The sequence below is a fragment of the Salarias fasciatus genome, chromosome 18 (assembly GCF_902148845.1).
Source record: "Salarias fasciatus chromosome 18, fSalaFa1.1, whole genome shotgun sequence".
Taxonomy (NCBI): Eukaryota; Metazoa; Chordata; class Actinopteri; order Blenniiformes; family Blenniidae; genus Salarias; species Salarias fasciatus.
This window is the reverse complement of record NC_043762.1, coordinates 18,282,550-18,304,000: the sequence shown is the minus strand read 5'-3', so window position 1 is coordinate 18,304,000 and position 21,451 is coordinate 18,282,550. Positions and strand designations below refer to the sequence as shown.

General features: G+C 42.9%; 2 protein-coding genes across 2 annotated transcripts; both read right to left on the bottom strand.

Moving 5' to 3' along the window:
• Window positions 1-13,029: 13,029 nt before the first annotated feature.
• On the bottom strand, window positions 13,030-15,758 carry tmem53 (transmembrane protein 53). The gene is made up of 3 exons (XM_030115985.1): window positions 15,554-15,758; window positions 15,255-15,358; window positions 13,030-14,454 (listed from the first exon to the last, which is right to left on the bottom strand). Exons 1-3 carry the CDS (start codon window positions 15,606-15,608, stop codon window positions 13,753-13,755), a joined length of 861 nt encoding a protein of 286 aa, XP_029971845.1. The 5' UTR covers window positions 15,609-15,758; the 3' UTR covers window positions 13,030-13,752.
• A 1,087-nt stretch (window positions 15,759-16,845) lies between these two features.
• On the bottom strand, window positions 16,846-21,274 carry toe1 (target of EGR1, exonuclease). The gene is made up of 9 exons (XM_030115075.1): window positions 21,188-21,274; window positions 20,952-21,099; window positions 20,051-20,091; window positions 19,683-19,779; window positions 19,370-19,528; window positions 19,097-19,210; window positions 18,665-18,813; window positions 18,202-18,364; window positions 16,846-18,041 (listed from the first exon to the last, which is right to left on the bottom strand). Exons 2-9 carry the CDS (start codon window positions 21,063-21,065, stop codon window positions 17,313-17,315), a joined length of 1,566 nt encoding a protein of 521 aa, XP_029970935.1. The 5' UTR covers window positions 21,066-21,099; window positions 21,188-21,274; the 3' UTR covers window positions 16,846-17,312.
• Window positions 21,275-21,451: the final 177 nt, after the last annotated feature.

Here is a 21,451-nt window from a genome sequence, read left to right as displayed (position 1 = left end):
ATTTGGTTTGCAGTCACTGAAGTAATTGGATTTTTTTTAATGCATTTTGGATGGTTTCAGTATCTAAATGCTACAGATGCAACAACAGAAGTTAAAAAAAAAAAAAAAGGCTGAGACAAAGAGTGCCTCCCATTCTTCGGTTGTTATAATTGTGGCTGTCGGCTGGAGCTCATCTGTGTCTTGTTATTTGGCCACGTTTAGACGTATGGGCTCCTTTAGTGGAAAGGTCTCTCTCTTCTTCTCAGCCGCTCTCAGCTGGAGGGCCAGGCAAGCCGCTCTGCAGTGATCCACAGATGAGGAGTGTGACAACAAAGAGGTGGAGGACGAGAAAATTTTAGTGCAAAAGCACATACACACACACACACACACAGACTTACACACGGCAGTGTGTGGTAGTTATGGTGTCGACAGCTTTAGCACCCACATATTGTAAACAGAGGGGTGGTGACCGCCTCCCTGTGCTTGTTAACATCATCTCCGTCATTCAGCAGACGCGGCACTGTCAGCACCTCGCTGTGCCCCGACACAATCAACATTAACCATGACACACACACACACACACACACACACACACACACACACACACACAAAGTTGCAGACATGCCATGTGTGCTCACGCTCCGATACCTTCAACTTTCCACGCAGACGCAACACACATGTACTCACCAGCAAATTTGTTCACATATTCATGCGCATTCACACACACACACACACACACACACACACACACACACACACACACACACACACACACACACACACACACACACGGGTGGGAGTGTAGGAACACGCATATTACTGCACTGCACACAGCTGCACTGTACCCCAGTGCAATCAGCATTATCCTTGTGAGCTCCTTAATGGGCACCTCGTAAAGAGACAAAGCACGGACACACGCATGCACACGCAAACACACACACAGTGGATTTACATGAGCACATGCATTGTCTCAAAACTGCTTACACACAAATAAATATGAAAGTGACACAGCTTTGTTCAATAGCTCTGCTGGTTTTGTGTTCTCCTTAAGTGGAAAGAAAGATCGGTTGGGTTAAACTAGCGAATTTACTTTTCATTCATGGTAACTGAAGTATGTTATGTCTGGGATTTTATAAAAACAAAAATCCTCATTCAGATAAATAACTGGCTGGTCTGGAATCAGTCAGAAAATCTGTCCATTTGACAGCAAATAAAAGTTTTTTGTGCCACGTTCACACATCTCTGTTTTAGTTTGGGTTAAAAATCCCCAAAAATGGATTTAAAAAAAAGCTAAAAATAAGACACGAGTAGCGAAATCAAGCTTCAGTAAAAGTCATTTTGAATCTTAATTTAATTTTGAAATATGTATAAAAGACGAGACACAAAGCCATAAACATCTGCTTGAGGTGGAAGTAAGTAATAAATTTGTAAACTGAAATTTAAGGCACCTGGTCAGCGCGGTGTGACATTCACATTCCCCGTCGTCCAAACGGAGAAGAACAAAACAGACGGAGAATCACCACAAAGCAGCGGTGCTCTTCAAGGCTCGGCTCAGCTGAAGATGCTATCAGGTAAAGCCGGTGCAATGCCACCTGGCGTGTGTGTGTGTGTGTGTGTGTGTGTGTGTGTGTGTGTGTGTGTGTGTGTGTGTGTGTGTGTGTGTGGCCACTGGGACATAAAAAGGAGCACGCCATCCATGTCAGATATGTTGCCCTTTTTGCTAACAGCTCCAGAGGCCACAGAGGCTAACTGCCATTGCTGCCACACACACACACACACACACAGCCCCCATCTTTTTCTTTTTTTTCTTCCTCCCCATATACACACTCACACACACGCTGAGGCATGCACGGGGCAGCGTCCCACACACAGCGGTGGTCAATCTCTGTGTCTCCAGCCAGCTAGCGGCGACGTTTTCGCCACAACTGCCAGTGCATTTGACCTTTCCTGTCCGGCCCTAATCGGATTGCTTCCCTCTTTATGAAATCAGACGCTAAAGGTCAGCGGGCTGTTTAACATGGGACGGAGGCCCAAAGCTATGGAATTTGCCCTGGCAGTAAATTACCTTTATTATGTTTGGTCCGTGTGATTCTATACCCTCCCAGAGGCCGGAGGGCACCGTGCGCTGATACATGGAGAAGGGCTGCATGGCCGTCCTCTCAAGAGCTCGAACAAAGTCTGAGTGCTGCAAGTTTTTACACCAGCACGCACACGCACACACACATATTCAGTGAATTTAAGCCTCATATAATTGGGGATGCTCAAATCTTTGAAGAAATTCCGATTCCTTGCATTCAAACTCAACAAGCTCAACTTTTGATCCTGAACCATGGGGAAAAAAAATGCTGTTGACCGTCACCGACTAAACAAACAGAAAGGATTCAACACCGATGAATGATTCTGTTGGAATTATTGGTTAATTTTGACAGTCGAGAAAGGTAGTTTCTCTTTTTTGTCTTTGCTCTTCTGACCAGAGTACTTTTGCTAAAGTGTAGGTGTTTGTTTTCAAGTGTCATTTCAAAGGGTGATTGTAAAAAAAAAAAAAAAAAAAAAAAGGCCTCTGGTAGTTTTAGTAAATATAACAGGGGGATAAAGTCAAGCACCATTGAGAAAGCTGCTGGAATAATATTTCAGAAAGGTTTCATCAATGTGCCATTTCTTTTTAATGGCAGGTTCATTTTGGATCTAGAAAAAGGTGACATGCTTCCACAGTGCTGCACAGAAATGGTCCCAGATTGAAACTGCTGACAAACATGAACTTCATATTGTAGTTTAAATGGTCTTCCTGTGCCTGTTTGTGTTTTTTTTTTTTTTTTTTTTTTTTTTTGGTACTCAAGCTCTTCTTCCAGTTCAAAGAAATCGTCATTAAAATATTCTGCGATTCACAATTGCACAGGTGTGTGTGTGAGTGTGCATGTGTAACAGAAACGGTGCAGGTTTGCTCCAACAGTCACATGTATGTAAGTACTGCCAGATATTTGGAGAGAAGTGATGAAGACAGAGACACAGATGGACAGAATGACCTGAGATGATGAAAACACATCATCCTGGATACCGGACGCTGTCTGTTTGGAGCGCTGATCTCTTTCTCAGTCTCTCTCTCACACACACACACACTCACACACACATCATCTCTGATATGTTGCACTGTCTGTTTGAGGAACGCGTCTGTCAAGCAGGAAGTCCTCGCCTTGTTGTCATGTAACCCTCTGATCCATCACGCAAAGCCAGTTCCTGATCCTTCACCCTTTCATTCCCACTGATCATCACTCACAGGACACGCTCTCTGCCCCACACTGTGAGAGTGTGTGTGTGTGTGTGTTTGGTGCAGGACACATGTTTGTGTCACTAATGGACAGAAAAGACTGCTGAATTCAGGCTGACATCCGCGGAGCTCCCGGCGACTCACGGAGCGATGAAACTGATACATGCAGACAACAAAAGGCAAAACCTCTCCTCGGCCTTTTCGTGCATTGCGAGCATCATGGGAGAGGAGGGACGGCGATGACCGTACGGAAGACGGCACTTGTTATGTGGAACATAATCACCCTTGTTCAATCACTCATTTAATTACGGCTGTAAAGGTAACATCTTTTCCCAGCCGAGCGTCGATCTGCTGCTCCGTGTGCTGCGTCACCCCCGAAAATCTGCTTCGCCTTTTATGGGATTAACATGAGCAAATCACAAAAATCATGTTTCTCAGAATGGACAAAAAAAAAAAAGAAAAAGAAAAACGAAAAGAGAAAGTAGGCAGCCTGTGGAATTTAATAAAATCTTAAGTCATCTCTCTCTAAAAGCCTCCTGCAGAAACAATTACACATAAAAAATGAACATTGCCTATTTCAAACAGAACACGCACACATTCATAACCCCCTAAACCAATTGTAGGAATGGCTCCTTCTCAGGATGAGCTGCAAATGTTTTCAGACTAATACCATTTCCCTCATCAATCGGCTGCTAATGACTGCGAGATTCCAGAGTTGATGCGAGCGAAGGGTCGGTGGCGCATAACTTTCTCTGGAGCGCGCCGTCTGAAAGGTCGGCGGTGGGAAACTTTACTGTAAAAGGTGAAATGCGCACAGGTACTGTTTGAACAGGACTGACTTTCCACTAAAAAAAAAAAAAAAAGAAAGAAAAAAACATGAAATGTGTGATGTTATTTAGTGGATGACAGTAAACTCTCCAGTGAAGAGTTTATTTAGTAGAATTAATAAGGGTTTTAGTCTTGTTTTGTTATTCCTCAGAGGTCAGCTCGGTCAGAGACACAGATTTTTAATTAAGCTGAGTTTTTACAGTTTTGTGTCACGCTGTCGCTTTATATTCAAACATTACAAATAATGAACATTTTCTGTGATCATGTGGATTGGTGTTGACAGTTGAGGAGATATGTGTTCCAGTTCATCTCCATTCAGTTCAATTCTACATTTGTGAGAGATTTGATGGTATAAATCCCGAGCAATGGTGTGTCTTGATCAATCTCTCCATCCATTCATCTATTTTACAACTTTGTTCAAGTTAAGATTAACCACAAACGCATGTTTTTTTCACCCAGAGAAAAAATCCATGCATGTGCAATAATGCACTGACATTAAGCTCTGAAAATAAGAAAACATCCTTAAAAAAGCCACCTCAGGGTTCAAATATTCAGTTCACACATCTCATCATTTCCACATGGAAGGTAAAACTAATTAATCAAGTAGAAATGACTAGAAGAGTGTAAAAGATGTGATCTGTTAGGAAATAAGAAGAAAATGCCTCAGCCCTCTCATGGTGGAATGAAAAAACAACGAGACATTCCCTCAACTGGTTGAAGCAGAAATCCACCTCTGTGAGGGCAAAGAAGTTTGGCAAAAGCACAACAAAACACACATTACTTTATTCTACTCATAAAAGCACAGCACTCAAACTTGCATTATAAAAAGAGCGAGTTTCTACATTAAACACTCGACACTTGTTAAGCTCAGACTCTGTTATCGTCACAAAGTCCACCACTTAAGGCCACAACATAAATAGGGCTGTAACGAGCTTTACAGTAAAGACACTTGAGCGCGAGCGCGCCTTCCATCAAAAATTAACTCGAGTAGCTTTGATAATTATACGAGGGTGTAAAATATTTAACGGCGAGTGGTGGGAGAGCTGTTTAGAGGAGCCGGAATAAACATTAACTTCATCCAGAACAATTACAAACTGCTGACTGCTCGCTCGGCCACTGCGCTCCTCACTGTGTCTCACTTATTCTCTCTCTCTCTTTTTGGACACTTCTCTTTCTGCACCTTCCTATTTGCATCGCTCGCTCTCTCTCCCTCTCTCTGCATCGACGGGAGGGAGGGCGGGGGAGGGAGGGAGATGATTTAAGGTAATGAGAGGAGTAAAACATCATTAGTGCAAATTAACTTTTGTCAGCTGAGGTGATCTTGGTGGGGGCGCTTCTGCCACTGACGGCAGCTCAGATAATGGCAATTTATGCATTAATGTGTGTTACAGTGTGTGCATGTACGTGCGCACGTGCACGTGTGTGTGTGTGTGTGTGTGTGGCGATGGCCACCAAGGACGCTTTCAGTCTGAAAGGGCAAGTCCAGCCTTTCTCACACACTGAATGTTTCCGTGCCAGAAAAATCTTAATGCAAAAAAACCCCGATTTAAATTTGAAAATAGGTTTTACTTGTCGGCCTTGAGATTTCACCGGTGGCGCCAGACATTTACATGCTGTCTCACCAGAAAATGATGTGGATGACAGTTGGAGCAGCAGTTTTCAAAGGGCGGAGGTCCTTTTCACTGAACTTTAGGCCGGATGCATCAGCAGGAACCCAGGGGGAAAAAAACGGTGGATTTCCTCAGGATGAATACTTATTTTATTCCCTGAAAAAGAAATATCAAATATTTCAAAGGTTGTATGTATAAGGGACGATTACCAGAATGAAAAAAAACATTTAGTGCAAAGCTATCAGTGTAACACTTTATATTTACACAAAGTTCAGCATTCGATAATCAATAATCCCAACTTGGAGAATGTTGAGTGGTGAGCCAAACAGGGGACTCATCTTCACACCCTTAAGAAATCCTACTTAAATAGTAAACAACAGCGATGTGGTTCACCTAAATGCTATGTTTTTGGGTTTTTTTTTTTTTCAAATATTCCAAAAAAAACCTTGAATCATGCAAGTGTCAATGACTGTGTTCTATCTGAAATGTTACAGGTGGATGCTGGTCCCTGTTTCCTCCATCGCCTCCCTCTCTCCGTCTCCCGGCTCTGGCAGCACAGGGGAGGCATGGTCATGTTTAATGCATGTGGTTTGTGTTGCACTCAGCGCTGCAGAATGGGCTCCAGTCCATTAATTAGTAACAAACGGCCGTTGGAAACAAGACAGGCCCGGCACAGGTCAACCAGCTCCGAGGTCTGGAATGATGTGGACGCTGATGTCTGCCCTGGGCCATCTCCTGTCTGCAGCTGGCCTGCAGTGGCTGCACGCTGACCTGAATCACTTAGCTGGGGCGCCAGCGTTGGCCGGCTGTTGTGCAGTTTTACATGTGGTGGATGGCGCGAGACGGCCTGACAAGCCACATATGGTTCAGTGATTACAAGTTAAGGTTCTTCACTTTTAGTTTAAAAAATGAGTTTGTTTAAAAATAGAAGCATGTGAAAGGTCATTTATCTGACATGATAGGAATGTCTACATAACATCTCCTGCTGGATATACCTCCAGCATCACTCATAGTGTCATAACTCGTTTTTACAACTTTTGCATTGCTTTATTCAGTCCATGAAACTGATCTTTAAATGTTCTGATTTAGATTTAGCTTCTGAGACGAGATAGTTTCACAATTTTAGGGTTGATATCACTATGTTATCATCAAATACAATAATGAAGAAGTCTATATTGGCTTTACCTAAATGTACATGAACAGTCTGAACAACAATCCTTTTTTAACAGAAGAAAAATGGAAAAGACATGAATTATTGATGGCTGCTTGAATATTTTTGTGGTATTTGGGTTTGGGGATTGTCATCTGAACCGACAGTGAAGCTGATCACATCATGGCTTGAAGCTGCTCAGTATTAACAACTAAACACTGTTCAGCAGATTTTGAGCAACAACAACAAACTCGGCTTTTCTCCGAGCGACGGGAAGCGCATCCTGCATTTCCAGGACTGCACAAAGGGATATTGGTTAATTAACCAGTAAGAATAAATTATTTGTAATTATCACCACAGGACCGGTGCACAGAGTCGGAGGGAGAGGGGCGAGAGACGGAACAAGGGAGATAAAATCTTGTATGTTAATCAAGCCATGATGAATTGTCCATGTTCATACAAACACGGCCTCTTCATGAGTCCCCTGTGCATTCCTCACACACACAACCTGCACAACAGAGTGGGCGGAGAGGCTGGAATTAATTCTATGAAGTGAGGTGGCAACGAGAGACTGTATGTAGATAAGTGGTGGGGGTGTCGCCTGCGTGTGTGTGTCTCCACTTGTGTGTCTTGCTGCGAGTAAAGTAGGGGATTAACGGACCAACACTATATCCAGATGTGTGTGCATGTGCGGTGAATGCCAAGAGGAATTGTGGATTAAAAAATGCACTCAGCAAGTTGCATTGTGTGTGTGTGTGTGTGTGTGTGTGTATGTATGTACGTGCATGTGTGTGTATGAAAACATAAGTAGGCATACCATTGTCATCCCGTTGCGGTGGCGATGACATCTTAATCTACTTAGTTAGCGGCCAGGGGTCTTTAGCTAACGGATTATCAGCCAGATTTGAGTAATAGACTCCTCATTTGGCTTTAATGCGTTTTGCATAGAGAGCGACCTCCCCTCATCACTCTTTAAGATGAATCGGCCTCCCCACTACAAGATAAAGGGAGAAAAAAAAAAAGAACAAAAAAAAAAAACTTCTAAAGATATTAGTCGACTAGCAACTGCATAAATCATAACATTTTGCTAATGGTGGCAAAGCTAAAACATTAGCAGAGCCTCTGCAGTGCACAGTTACTGCAAAACACACACGCAGGTAACACTGGTGCACACGGGTGTTTCATTAGTCCAGGTGTACACGTCCCCAGAGTCCCGCTGCTCATCCAGAAACTGTCTTCAGGCTGGTGACCTTTGAAATGAATAGTTTGACATTTGTAGAATTATCCTCTTTTGCTTTCTTGCTGAGAGTTTTAGATAAAATCAGTGTTCGCTTCATATCAGCTCGCTAAATATGTAGCTAAAGTTTAGCTTTGGACTGTCACTGGGGACGCAGCTCAACTCTCAAACTTGAATAATTTAAATTTCATTTTAATGCAAGTTTTATTATATATTATACTTTCATAAAGTGATAGTTTTCTGAATTTCTTTGCTACACTGTCAATGAAAGTTGTCTTTCTGTTACACCAGGCTAAGTTTGACAATTGGTCTTTTTTTTTTTTTTTTTTTTACCTGCATGTTCCTTCAGTCTCTCACAAGTGTAAAGAAAATCACTGAAAAAATAAAGTGTTTCCTTAAGTTTAGACATTGCCGACTTCCTTTGAATTTAAATCCAATCTTAACAGCAAGGCTAATAGATCTTACATCATTTCATGCACGTTCACACCCCAGACACAAACACACACGCAGCTGGAAATCCCATAAATGTGGCGGAGTTCATACATAAAGGCCGACCTGATCTACTTGTGTGTCTGTCCACAACCTGCAGGAGTCCAGCTTTCCCTCCTTCCTCATTTGTCATTTTGAGTTTTATTGCAAAAAATCAATTTTCTTCCTTTCTTCTATTATTTTATTGAAGTGTAAATATTATCCCCAGTTGAGGTGAATTTGTCTCCAATTACTTATAATTCAAGATCCAGTGCAGGAATATTTAATTACATCTTAAAATGAGGAGTCCTCGCTACACTGGCATTGGATATCTGCATGCGTTTGTACCTGTGTGGGACAGTGCATCATCCTTTTTCCCCAAAACAATGCATGTGTGTAGTTGTTTATTGCAAACAAGATGCATGTTGGAAAAAAAAAAAAAAAAGAAGAAGAAAAACACACACATACACACAGAGATTCACCCAGCTCACAAACAAACACAGACAAAGCAGCCCAGGGCCTACCGCCGCCGCCACCGTACACGGGACTCGGCCTGTCTGTGTGACACGCACGGTTTGTTTGGTAGTTTTAATTTGACAGGGCTCTGAATAGAGCCTCTGAAACACACACACACATGCACACACACACACGAGCGCGCGCACACACTTTCTCAGACCTACACACACACACACCTTTAATTTGACAGCGCTCTAACAAGAGCCTGCTGCTTGTCAAATGTTCTCCAGTGGCAGCAGGGATCCGCAGAGCCGAGGGGGTTCTGTTCAAGGACATCTGTGAAAGAAACACACACACACACACACACACACACACACACACACACATGCTCCTTCACTACCACACACTCACTTTGAATAGGCTGAGAGAGGCAGCCCGCTGCAGCACACGATGGGAGAGAGGCAGCACACACGCTGAGGGGTTTCTACACTGCTGTTCCTCTCACTCCCCATCTTCCGCTCGCTGTCTTTTTATCTTACATTCCATCGCTGCTTTTTTCCTTTTTTTACCTCTTTTGCTCTTAAGTAGAGGGCTGAGGGGCTGAGATAGACCAGGGGAGATTTTGATGACGGCTCCCTGTCTGGTCCAACAAGCCGATTCCCCTCTCAGACTGCACACACACACACTCACAGACACACACATCAATTTTCTATTCATTCTTCAATCCAAACACCATGAGACCTTTTAAAGTTACTCAAAGGCAGACGGGACTTTGGTCCTGATCCTCTGGATTTCATCCCATTGAAGGTGTTTGTGTGCACTCGTGACGCACTTACTCTTGTGTGTGTGTGTGTGTGAGTGTGTGTGGAGCTCCCATGCTGTCTCAGACTTGGCTTCCTTGGGACACTTTGCTCATTAGAGGGAAGAGAGGGGTGACTTGAGTGACTCCTCGTCGGCTCCCCGCTCAACTTGATCACAAGACTCGTCCTGTGGAGGAAGAGGGGAAAAGCAAGGTTTCAGCGCCGCGTGCGCGGTACCGAGAAACCAGCGTGACTCACCTGAGCAGGGGTGATTGAGAGCGTGTGTGTGTGTCAGTAGTTAATGCGAAATCTTGATTTGGAACCAAAAAGAAGGAAACTAAAACACAAACATTGTGAGATGTAGACGAGTACATAAAGAGAAATTCCACCCAAAAAAAAAAGCTTCCTTTGTTATCATTTGCCAGAAAATCACAGTATGTCAAACGTTAAATCAAAATGTCAAACATTATACAAAATCGGTCCAAATCACCAGACAGGAAGGGACAGAGATTCGCCATGAGATCATATCGTACGCCGTGTGGATCTGCGTGTGTGTGTGTGTGTGTGTGTGTGTGTGTGTGTGTGTGTGTGTGTGTGTGTTCCTGTCAGATAAAATACCGCACATCCCCATCCAATGATCTAGAAAGAGGGTTCACTGGGTAACATCCAAAATGTCAACATGTACATAAATACAAACATTTCTTTTCGATTTGAAGTGACATTAAACTCGGGGGGGAATTTGTTGGCGGGTATAAAACCAATCCTCAGACAAAGTTCAGTTTTCGGCTTTGCATGATAACCAGCGATCCAAAGTGCAGGAGGGAAACATTCACCTGTTTTTTAAGGTGTTGGTTGTAATTTTTGATGAAACCGGCACTGATGTGACTTTCTGCCGGAGACACTCGCCGGTCTGGAGATGATGAAAAGCCAGAGGGATTATTTGAATCCTGTAAATCACAGCTAAAAGTCAATGCGTTAAAGCCAAGGTCTATGAAACTATCAGCCTGGAATAGAGAACATAGACAATATGTTACCGCATTGCCAAGTGCTACCACTTAATACCATTAATCTTGGTGCTCTCCCCCTCATCTCTCTCACTCCATCTCTGTGTTGGAGTGCTCAGCGTCCTCTAAAAGTATGGATCTTGACCGCAGCCATTTTCCGCGGAAGAAGGAAAGGCTAAAGAGAAAGCGCTGACCCCTCTTCGCTGCAATTTTCCCCTCATCAACTTGTGAGACTTCATTAACTTCCACGGGGTAATTTCTTCTTTCAGTGCGTCTTGCAGAGGAGGGGCGGTTATGACGTTTTCCCTCCAATCTACTCATCGCCGGCTCCGTGCCTTTATTTCTAACTCTCAACCGAGAGGGCACTCTATTTTAATTAGAAATGCCGCTTTGTGCCCTCTGCGGTGGAAAAAACTGCCGGAAAAGGTATGGCATGATCTCAAAACATTAATGTAGCCGCACAGGGGGCAAAGGTCAACTCATTTCCTGTTGCACATAGAAAACAAATGCAACTTTATTCTCATTTAAAGCAGCACAGTCATGAGTACAAAGGGCTTCTGTTGGTGCGTTTCGCGGCTTTTATTCCTCAGGAGCGGAGAATAAAAGCTCCTCTGCTGGTTATGGTCACAGTCGTCTTAAAACACTGTCGGGGCCTCAGGCAGACTTTGCACGACGTGAACTGTGAGTCAATGCTGCCCTCTTCAGGACCACTGTGGTGATGTCACCTGTCCCTTAATGAGGAGTATATACTTTTCTTTCACCAATATGGTGTTTCCTTTTAACTTCCAAGAAGAAAGCCTGATCAGAAGAAACACTGAATTTTAATAAACCAATTTTTTACAACCAAGTTTGACGGTGAGGAGTTGAATTTATTCTTTGAAAGTGCCACAACAGCGGCAGTATGTGTAAAAAGATTTGAAAGCTTCTGCCTGAAATTGCCAGAGAATCTTAACATCTGCTAGAGATTAAAGAAAAAAAAAGGGGGAATCAGGATTGTGACTATAAATTACTGAACGACACAAAACAATCAATTTGGCTCAAATCCTGTGAGGGGCTTCATCCCATAGTCATGAACTGTGGGACAAGTGCTGCAGTCAAAGAAACAAAATAACAGCATTTCCTCGGCTGTATGAGCGACCTTGTACTTGGCTGAAAGACCAGGAGAAGGAACAGGATCAGGATCAGGCCGCCTTATGCTCACTCCAGTGAGCGATGTTCATGTGCCTGTATGGATATGTAAACTTTCCTCTTTCTCCCTTTCTTCCGAGCCCTTCTTCATGATACACGAACTGCCAGGGCCAGGCCTGGCCCAGAGACAAATGCCGACCACGCGCTCCTCCAAATGTCAAACCTGACATCATGACAACATTCAATACCTGCTCCTGCTCGACTGTTTCAAGGACAAGCCGGTCAAACAATCCCCGATGTCGCTCTGGATGAGAGGCACGCGGGTAGAATTAGTTGGATTTTTAACTTTCTGCCTTCTGGCACAGCTCAGGTTCCCCACAGTAAACCTGAGCGAAGTTATCGAAGACAAGGATGTCTGCTTTTCTTTACTCTCCCTATTGCCACAGTGACCCCATGTGGACCGAGCTGGAAAGAAGAAGGGTGTTGAAATTCAGGTCTAGTCACCTTCAACCTTCTGTCTTTGGGGCACGAAGACAATTATTTCCATTTCTTATGGGTTAAGTTGTAAAAAGTTCTGACATGATCTGTTCTCGATATGGACGTGTAATTATGAATTACTGATGGATCCACTTAGGAGAGGTTAGATTACTGCTGTATTGAGAGCTTCTGGAAGAATCCCTGTCTGAAGGAAGCTGGGGACTATTTGGAGCTGCAGTGCAAAAATCACACCTACTGCTGTGTCACGTTGTGTATGTTATCAAAAGACTCATGCTTGTGTGGAATGTGTGTGTTGAAGCACTTACTGCCTATTGGTGCGACTTAAAAACGTCCTTGATGCTGGAACACTGTTTCGGAAGCATGTAAAAATGTTTTCAATCGAGTTTTCCTGATTTCCAGCTGAATACCGCAAAAAACAATCATGAAACGTGGGAGATAAATGCTAAATGAAATTAATTTCACAGAGTTCAGACAGAAAACACACAATATCAGAGTAGCGGTTTATTTAATCACCTTCATTGTTATTAGCTCCAGCACTTCCCTGTTGAATCCATATTCTAAATGTATATTACGTCTCAAGCAAACCACAAAACAATCCGGTTAGGAGAGCTTTCATGAGCATTCTGGTTTATTGAAGGCACATCAGTTAAAAAGAACACGTTAGTTGTGTTGGACATGTACATTCATGGTCAATCAGCTTTGTCCTTGAACTGAAAACACTTAGAATTCACTATTTGGGCTCAATATTTAACATCTGTTTTGGGAAAGGAATTTCATTCCCGCTAAATTGGTTTCAGGCAACAATTTTTAAACATTTTTCCAAAAAAAAAAAAGCCACACAATCATAATTTATATTTGCCTCTGCATACTTATTTTTTGTTCAGTTATAGGATTTAAACCATAAATATATATTCAATTTAATAAATAGAAGACAACCAGCCTCATTAGTTTTAGATTCACTACTACTAATCTACAATGCATCACATTTCACAGTAATATTGAATACCATTTAAACAATCCTAAAGGGTTTAATTCCCAATTTCCCAGTGTAAAGCATCAGTTTTTATTGTATTTGTTGTTAGAGATCATCACCAAAGTAAATGTGTGAGTTAACAGTGTTTGTATGTTAAGTGTAGCCCCTTTACACAACACCTGGAGAACTGTTTTATTAAGTGCACTAGAATGGGGAAACATTGGAGAGATACACAAGTAAATCAGATTTTGCTGAAATATTCGTCATTTTCAAAAACGTTCTCATTTTTTTTTTTTTTTCAACTCAGGATCAAGAAAATACTGCTGAGCAAAATCTTGTGAGGTTCCTGTCGAGTTTCATTGGCTTTCAACATGTCGTCTCCTTTTGATTTCGGTCGACTCCAAGTTCTTCATGCATGCGGCCAGGAAATCGCGGCACTTGAGAGTGTACTGCTCAGGAAATTTCAGGAAGTGGCTGACGTGGGGGCTGGAGTGGAAATCGAAACTGTCGACGGGGACGCCTTTCTGCTTTATCGTCTCCATGAAGAGCTCCACGTCCCTGTGCCGGATCACCTGGTCAGCTCTGGAGTACAGGTAGAAGTGAGGCCAGGAGGGCGGATTTTCCTGAACCGCGTCGTAGTGGTTCTTATGGATGTACTTGGTCAGTGGATACAGTACGATTCGCAGGAGGAACACAGTCACGACGAAAAGCGTGAGGAGGACGTATCTTAAAACTGGAGTTATTTTTGGCCCTAAGATGGCCGTCAGTGCACGGAGGGCGCCGCGGATGTTCGCGTTGCCCGGGGCGCTGTCCACCGCCGCCCCGATCACGCAAAGTGAACTGAACTGTTTGTCCGTGTGCAACAACTCGATGATGTAACGGTAGAGCATGAAGCCGCCGTTACTGAATATGTGAAAGAAAATGGGACTGTTTTCCACCTCGTAGTCGTAGAGGATCTCCAGCAGCTTGAGGGCCGTGCTGCTCAGCTCCTTGTAGCCAAACGACTCCGAGATGAAGACCGTCTTTAAGGGGGCTGTGTAGCGGATGGTGACACATCCCTAAAAGTGACAAATGCAAAAAGAGAGGAAGAAGAAATGAATGATAAAAACTGAACTTATGTGTTTGTTGGCGATGCTGCGCAGCCTGAACAACGCTATAATGCTCTGAAAAGGGAGGGACTATTTGAGAAAAGAAAAGTGAAACTGAAAGTGACTAATGGCACACCACATGCAGATGTTATCAAAGACTGACAAAGAAAACAACACAAACAAAAGTTAAATTCAACCGCACTAAAAGGTATATTAGCCATTTATAAAATAGAGGATTAAAAACCCGTTGAAGATGCTCATGAAGAAAAGAAAAAAAGACCAAGAAACTACAGATGGAACAAAAACTATTGTGAGCTTCAGCTAAATAGCTGTGAAATAGCATTCCTGTGAAAACTTGCCTTGTTGACATCAGTCGATTCAGAGTAGAGGCTCCATAACTAAGGTGGTTCTGATATGCTCGTTCACTGTGAAGCTAGGCCACCATGAGCCTGCTGGCTATGACCTGTTTTCATAGCCTGATTCAGTTTTCAGATTCTGCCAAGTACAGTTTGTCCTCACGGTGGTTATAAAATTATTAACATCACTCGGGGTTCCAACTTCGTGGTAATATATTAACAGAAATATCTTCTTTGTCATCGAGAAGATAATCTCAGCCCGAGAGTTTTACTACCTCACATCACGCACAATCAAAGTTCCGCATTCTCAAGACTGAATTCACCCATTTATAATCAGAAATTATGGTTATAAATTTGCCAGGGTGTGCGCAGCGGTGTTTTTGATGGCCCTGAGAAGCTGAAGCCAGCTCCCACCTGTTCGTTGTAGATGGAGCTGTACTTGGAGAGGTGCTTGTCTTTGCATCCAGCCCAGCCCAGCAGGATCACCACCGGCTCCTTTGTCCCCTGCCAGTGTCTCTCTGCAAACAAGACGACATAACAGCATGTCAGCAAGGCGAGCCGGACCGGGCCTGGCCGGGCCGGGCCGGGCCAGAGCGAGGTGAGCCGGCCGGGCTAGCTGCGGGCTGGGAGACACGAACAGGTCGCCTTTGTGGGGCATGAGTTAGCATGGTGGCTAAGCTAACGGGAAGGTACAATGGTGAGAGGATGCTCACCCGACGTCCCAGCATCTGGAAACACGATGTTGTAGTCTATCTCGTCGGTCGCCATTTCTGCTCGTGAAATATCAGCTCTGGTTTCTCCTCGCCGGTGCCAGACTCATCTGGCCGTTTAAAAACGAGGTGATATCTGCGGACAGGTCGGTGTGAGTCCTGCTTCCGACCGAACCGCTTCCTCTATGCTGCTTCTTCTTTTTCTTCTTCTTCTGCTGCTGCTTGAGCAGAGTCGGACACGTCTTGTCTTCAGCGCCCCCTTCAGTCCACACTGCACCATTGCGTCGGTCACTGATGCAAAATCCCCGTGAAGTTTGAGTCCAGTTTTTTTTTCACTCAAGTTGCTGCAGATCAGTCCTATAAGATCACAAGAGGCCTCCTCGTTAAGTATTGAGCAGGTACTTCAAATAAACTCTTGAGTTGTGATTATGACTATTATAATATTAGTGTTATTATCAAGAATGCAACACAAAATACTCAAATCCAGGATAAAAAATAAATAAACCCACTTGATATAAAATTAATATGGTGTCACAGCTGGCCTGCAGACTTTACATCTTGAGTTTGGGTTACTGTATCTCTTGGCTTTTACTCCAACTTCACATTTATCAACTTGGTAATCCAAAAAAAAAAAAAAAACAAGCTCCTGAATACACACTCATATGAATTTAAGTTTCTGTATGGATGTCAATGCTCCAGCTCACTGAGGTGGCATTACTAGGGAATGGCTGCTGGAGACTGTGGTACCTCAAATGGAGCGACCTGCATTTTCTCCAGGTCTGAATCTTTTAGCTCTGGACTCCAGAACCTCAATGACCCTCTGGCCTCTGGTCCGTCCTTCAGGAAGAGTGGGATGCCGTGCCTCAGCAGGCGAGAATTCGCCATGTGAACAGTGTGAGATGTCACTGTCGAGCTGTAATTAATGCTCAAGGGCATGGAACAAGGGCATGAAACAAGTTATTGAGGCATTCATATATATATATATATATATATATATATATATATATATATATATATATATATATATATTTATTATATTATATTCAGCTAAGTGAATAATGGATAAATAACACATTTTCCCATCACAGGTAAGAACAGACCTATTCAAGATCATGAAACCAAGCTGTGCAAAGAAATGTTCTCCTTTCCATGATTCCTTGCTCCACTCACACTTGTAATCTAGTGAGTAGTTACCACCAAATGCATGATTTGAAGACTGTGGGATGAAAAGGAAAAAAAGGACAAAAAGAAAAAGGTACCAGTAAAGATAAAACATGCAATCGGCACACAGGATGTCCCCCATAAGGAAATTCAATTTACTGTACGGTTATATTTTCACAAAACCTAAAATAATTATCACTGTGAAGGCCTCCTCATTTTTAATATGACAACAAAAAACAGCTCAATTATCACTTCATGAGCTCAATCTTCAAAGTGTTTGACACTTTAGCAGGTGTTGACTCAGATACAGAATCATTTCATTTTGTCTTTTCAAGTGCTTTGGTCAAAAATGAAAGAATTTAACAAAATTGCATTTTGGTGGTTCTTGACAATAAAATAAAATAAAATGTTTTGCAGTCATCAATAAAGAAACAACAAGGAAATTTCAATGCTTCCCAAATTTATACAGGTCCAAAATAGCGTTTGGGCAAACAGAGGAAATGTCAGAAAGAATTATTTGCTGAGGAACTAAAAACAAACAAACAAAACAAAAAAAAGATCAAAGTTCAGCATTGAGCCTGCTTGGTTGTTTGTCCACATGCTATTTCTGTGCCCCCCAGACCATCTCCATCTTCAGCATGTGGGCCTTGGATGACTTGGTGAAGGTGCTTTTCACCACATTGAGCGCCGTCGTTTTACCACTGAGGTACACCTTGTTCAGACACGTAGGGAGCCACGGCTCCTCCTCCCCATTCTCAGTTTGTCCTGCTGCTTGTTCCGCCTTCTCCGTCTTCCAGAGGGTGCAGGAGTATGCAAAGATGTATCCCGTCATGAAGGCGTCAAACCCAGCCCGGTGTGTTCCCGCCTCCTCTTTCTTCTTCTGATTATTGCTCTCAGCTGGGACGTCGCTCACCCTTTCTTTAGGTCCTCCTGCTCTGCTTTCCACGGCAATATTTGTGTTGGTGTTGTTATTGATGACGGCTGTTGCTGCAGAGAGTGTGTGCTCTGTCTCTGTCTTCTTGCCCTCTAGTTCTTCATTCGTCTGGCTGTTTTCACCACCCTCCAGTTGTGGCATGCAGGGTGAGCATGACTCAGCCGCCGGTCCTTGCTGGACGCCTGACATTTCCTCAGGATCCACATCCATGTGGGGCATTTTGTTTTCGGGTGCGCCATCAACCGCGTCCTCGTCCGCCACTCCAGCACTTTTCTTCTCTTTCTGCCTCTTCCTCTTTTTCTTCTTATTATGACTGTTTTTCTCATCCTCGAAGATGATCAGGTCTGTGTCATGAGACAGAGGACACTGTGTGCCTTTTGGGCACCAGCCGAATGCCTGTTCAAGCCAACGTACATGGAAAAAGAGGGCAGTTCAGTCAGTCTGATCAACAGCATGAAGAAAAACAACCACAGGACACCATGGTTTCTGACATTTTTGTGAAACTGAATGATCGCTGTATGAAAAATACAGAAAGATATGGCTTTTGAAAACTCACAGAGAAGCGCTGGCAGACTTCAGTCTGTGCATCAGAAGTGGCAGCAGCAGAACACGGGATGTAATCCACATAAGCAGACATGAGACCGAAGAACTGACAAAAGTCCAGGTAAACATGAGGTCCTGCTGCTCCGGCCGCGATGCTGCGACTGTTATCCAGTTTACTGGAAAGAGGAGAAGACAGAAAATGAGAATGGTGACATCAGGAAGACACTTCTCCTTTTTTCGGACAATCACATCTACGCAACACTGCCCTCTGGGGAATCCTGACAAATTACTTCAGACATTTTCAACGTGTGAATGTGAGCTTAAATAAAGAAAGCTAAGTTGCATTTAATCAGAAATATCTGATATTTAGAGACACATAATAAAACAGATCTGATCTTGTTTAAAATAAATCATATCAACCTCAACATTTAAATATCAAAACTGTGAACATATTTACGCTCTAATGTGTGACATACCATTTCTTGTAGGCGTATTCCAGATACGATGCAGCGAAGCGCAGCTCAAACTCGGTGATGTATTTGGTGTCGTAAATGCCTGCAGGAAACATCTCAGACAGGTCGGCCGTGAAGGTAGCCAAGCGCTCGGGCAGATGTGCATAGAAGCTCTGTGGGAGAGAGAGAGAAAAAAAACGACAATAACACACATCATTTATCAAAAAAAACATAATCATGAGAATGTTCATATCCATTCAGACATGTGATGGTTGATGTTAAACAATTCATTGAAGGTGAAATTGCTATATTGCAATATCTGTCATTAACTTGCTCGATAAATAGGATGCCAGCAAATTGTGTAATTTAGGTACTTTGCTTTTAGTCTGAAGTTATTTAATAAAAAGAAATCCAGAAAGACATTCAACGTGTAATGAAGGACGCCGCTGATCTCACCTGGTAAAGGAAGGCTATGTCAACCAGGCCATTGTGCAGCACCAGAGGTTTCCTGGCACGAAGCAGCTCAGTGAACAGCGCACGGATGTTAACAGCATTATAATCGGCTCCTCCCTTGCACATGCGTAAGAGAGAGAGAGAGGGTACTTAAAAATTAATTACCACCAGAGGAAGCCCACCAACATCTTGTTTAAAAGCAAAGGCAGGTCAGGAGTGCAGAGCACTGAAGACAGAGCTGTGAGGAAAGACTGTGCTGTATGCAGGGATCTTTACCTTATTGTTGCCTTTACAGTAGGGGATCCCATGGCTGCATTGCTTATTAAAGTCAAATCCATGCTCTACCAGGAAGCGTACAGACTGGGGCTCTATGGTGTACTCCTCTGAACAGAGCAGAGTCAGGTTGTAAAGTTGGACCTGGTACGTCTCTGGAACCTGGAGCAGCAATGGAAGGAGTCAGAATACAAACTCAATTAATAATTCAGAGAGAAAATGTGACAAAGACTCGTATTTAACATTCGGTTGCCATCCGTCGTCATGTTCGTATGATGGTTTGGTCTGAGCTACGTGAGCTAAAGAACAATTGTACCTTCTGGTCCATTTTCTTGTAGCAAGCAATTCCCAAGGAGATGATGGAGCGAGAACGAGCTGCATGACAGATGGCTCTGTATCGATCTTCTATGAATCTGAAAGCAGAGCAATAATTAATCGGGACCAAACATGGGAGAGGTAGAGATGTTCAGCACTTTTGAGTGATCTACTGATTTTCGAATAATGGATCCTTACTAGAGTTATGGTGAGAGGACATTCTATCCATGTCAAATTAACAAAATGCACAAAAAAATGATAGACTGTGCAATCGATAAGATAGCCAACAACTGAACCATTACTTGTGGAGCGCAATCAGTAGATCGCACAAAATGGCCATACAGTGCTTTACAGACACACATCACTTACTCGGCGAGCAGAGCCTTCCTGTTTCCCAGTCCGCTCAACTCCTGCAAGAACAAACAAGAATGTGACTATTTATTTTCCCGTTACTTCCATGGGTTGAGCGAGCGCGCACACGCGGACACACACACACACACACGCACGCAAGGGCATTTTGAATTTGTCTATTTATTCAAAAATAACAAAACAAAACAGTGTGCAAAATTACTGGACAAAACCAATGAGCAGGAAGAAGTGTATACTTATAAATTCCTACCCCCTTCTCAACACATATTTGTGAACAAAAACACATCAGTCTCTCACATAGTCCTCATCTGCACCCAGTGCACTGCGATCAGAAATCATGAGTTAACCAAAAGAATAAATATAAATTGGGACTCCTCAAACCTAACCCCTCTTAAAATGTTGCTTTTCAAATCGCTCTAATGGCCCTTTCAACTCATTGATTACAACACCACAAAACTGAAATACACATATTTTAACAGTTGTAACTTTAACACAATGCTTTTTAAAGTGTAAATAATCTCTTAAATTAAAGCCCCCTTCCCTATCATAAAATATTTTCGTGATAAAAACCGGTTGTAAATCATTTTTTTTCCTTAAACACAGTTATTGTCGTTTCAAATTTGATCAGGTCCCCAAATGCACCTAACTTTAAAGACAAGTGTGTTCCCGCAACTCAGCGTTATGTAATATGAATAGTGGCTATAAAGGATTTTTAAAAGTGTTCCCCAGACCTCCGCACAGTAGCGCATATTTGGTAAAACAAGTGAACAGTAAACAAAAATTAAAAAAGTGACTTCTGCTCCTGAACTTCAGTCCTGGCCATCTTCACCGAATGTGTGTCGTGTGGTTCAGAATCACACCGAGATACTGCATCAATTCAGCTGGCAGGAAAAGCACAGACCGTGTCAAGGGCCACGAAAGTTGATGTTTTGATGGCCACAACCATAGCAGGCCATAGCTCGTTGAAGTTGTCATTCCGGACGTCAATAACAGGAACCATCAGTGTAGAAGTCATGATGATGGTCTGCACCGTGCACAGGTCTGCAAAGCTAAAAGGAAAACACTTGTAATTAACTGTCGTTAAAGCACTCTCATTAGATTATCTTGTGATAATATTCGCGCTATTTAAATATTTACCCCCGAAGTTGTTGATTGATGTGCGTTTTCGTGAGATGAGCTCCAGCCTCAGAATAAAAGTAAACATTTGAAACGTGCTTTTCGGGGGTCCTGTGGGAAGAGAAAGTAGTCTTTGGGAGGACTGCGCGATTTAAAATACGAAAATTTGTTGAAGAATTGTTTATCTTACCCATACATTTATTCATATATTTTGTCTTGCTTCGAAGCGGATGATATTTTGTTTGATATGCATTTACTGGATGACTTTATTTTGTTTTCTAATAG

Coding starts and splice junctions, on each gene's coding strand:
- tmem53 (XM_030115985.1), bottom strand. CDS start 15,608: ATGGCGACCGACGAGATAGACTACAACATCGTGTTTCCAGATGCTGGG. Junction 15,359..15,553: donor TCCAGATGCTGGGACGTCGG/GTGAGCATCCTC, acceptor TCTTGTTTGCAG/AGAGACACTGGCAGGGGACA. Junction 14,455..15,254: donor GCTCCATCTACAACGAACAG/GTGGGAGCTGGC, acceptor TGTCACTTTTAG/GGATGTGTCACCATCCGCTA.
- toe1 (XM_030115075.1), bottom strand. CDS start 21,065: ATGACTTCTACACTGATGGTTCCTGTTATTGACGTCCGGAATGACAAC. Junction 19,780..20,050: donor AGGAAGGCTCTGCTCGCCGA/GTAAGTGATGTG, acceptor CTCTGCTTTCAG/ATTCATAGAAGATCGATACA. Junction 18,814..19,096: donor ACATAGCCTTCCTTTACCAG/GTGAGATCAGCG, acceptor TCTCTCCCACAG/AGCTTCTATGCACATCTGCC.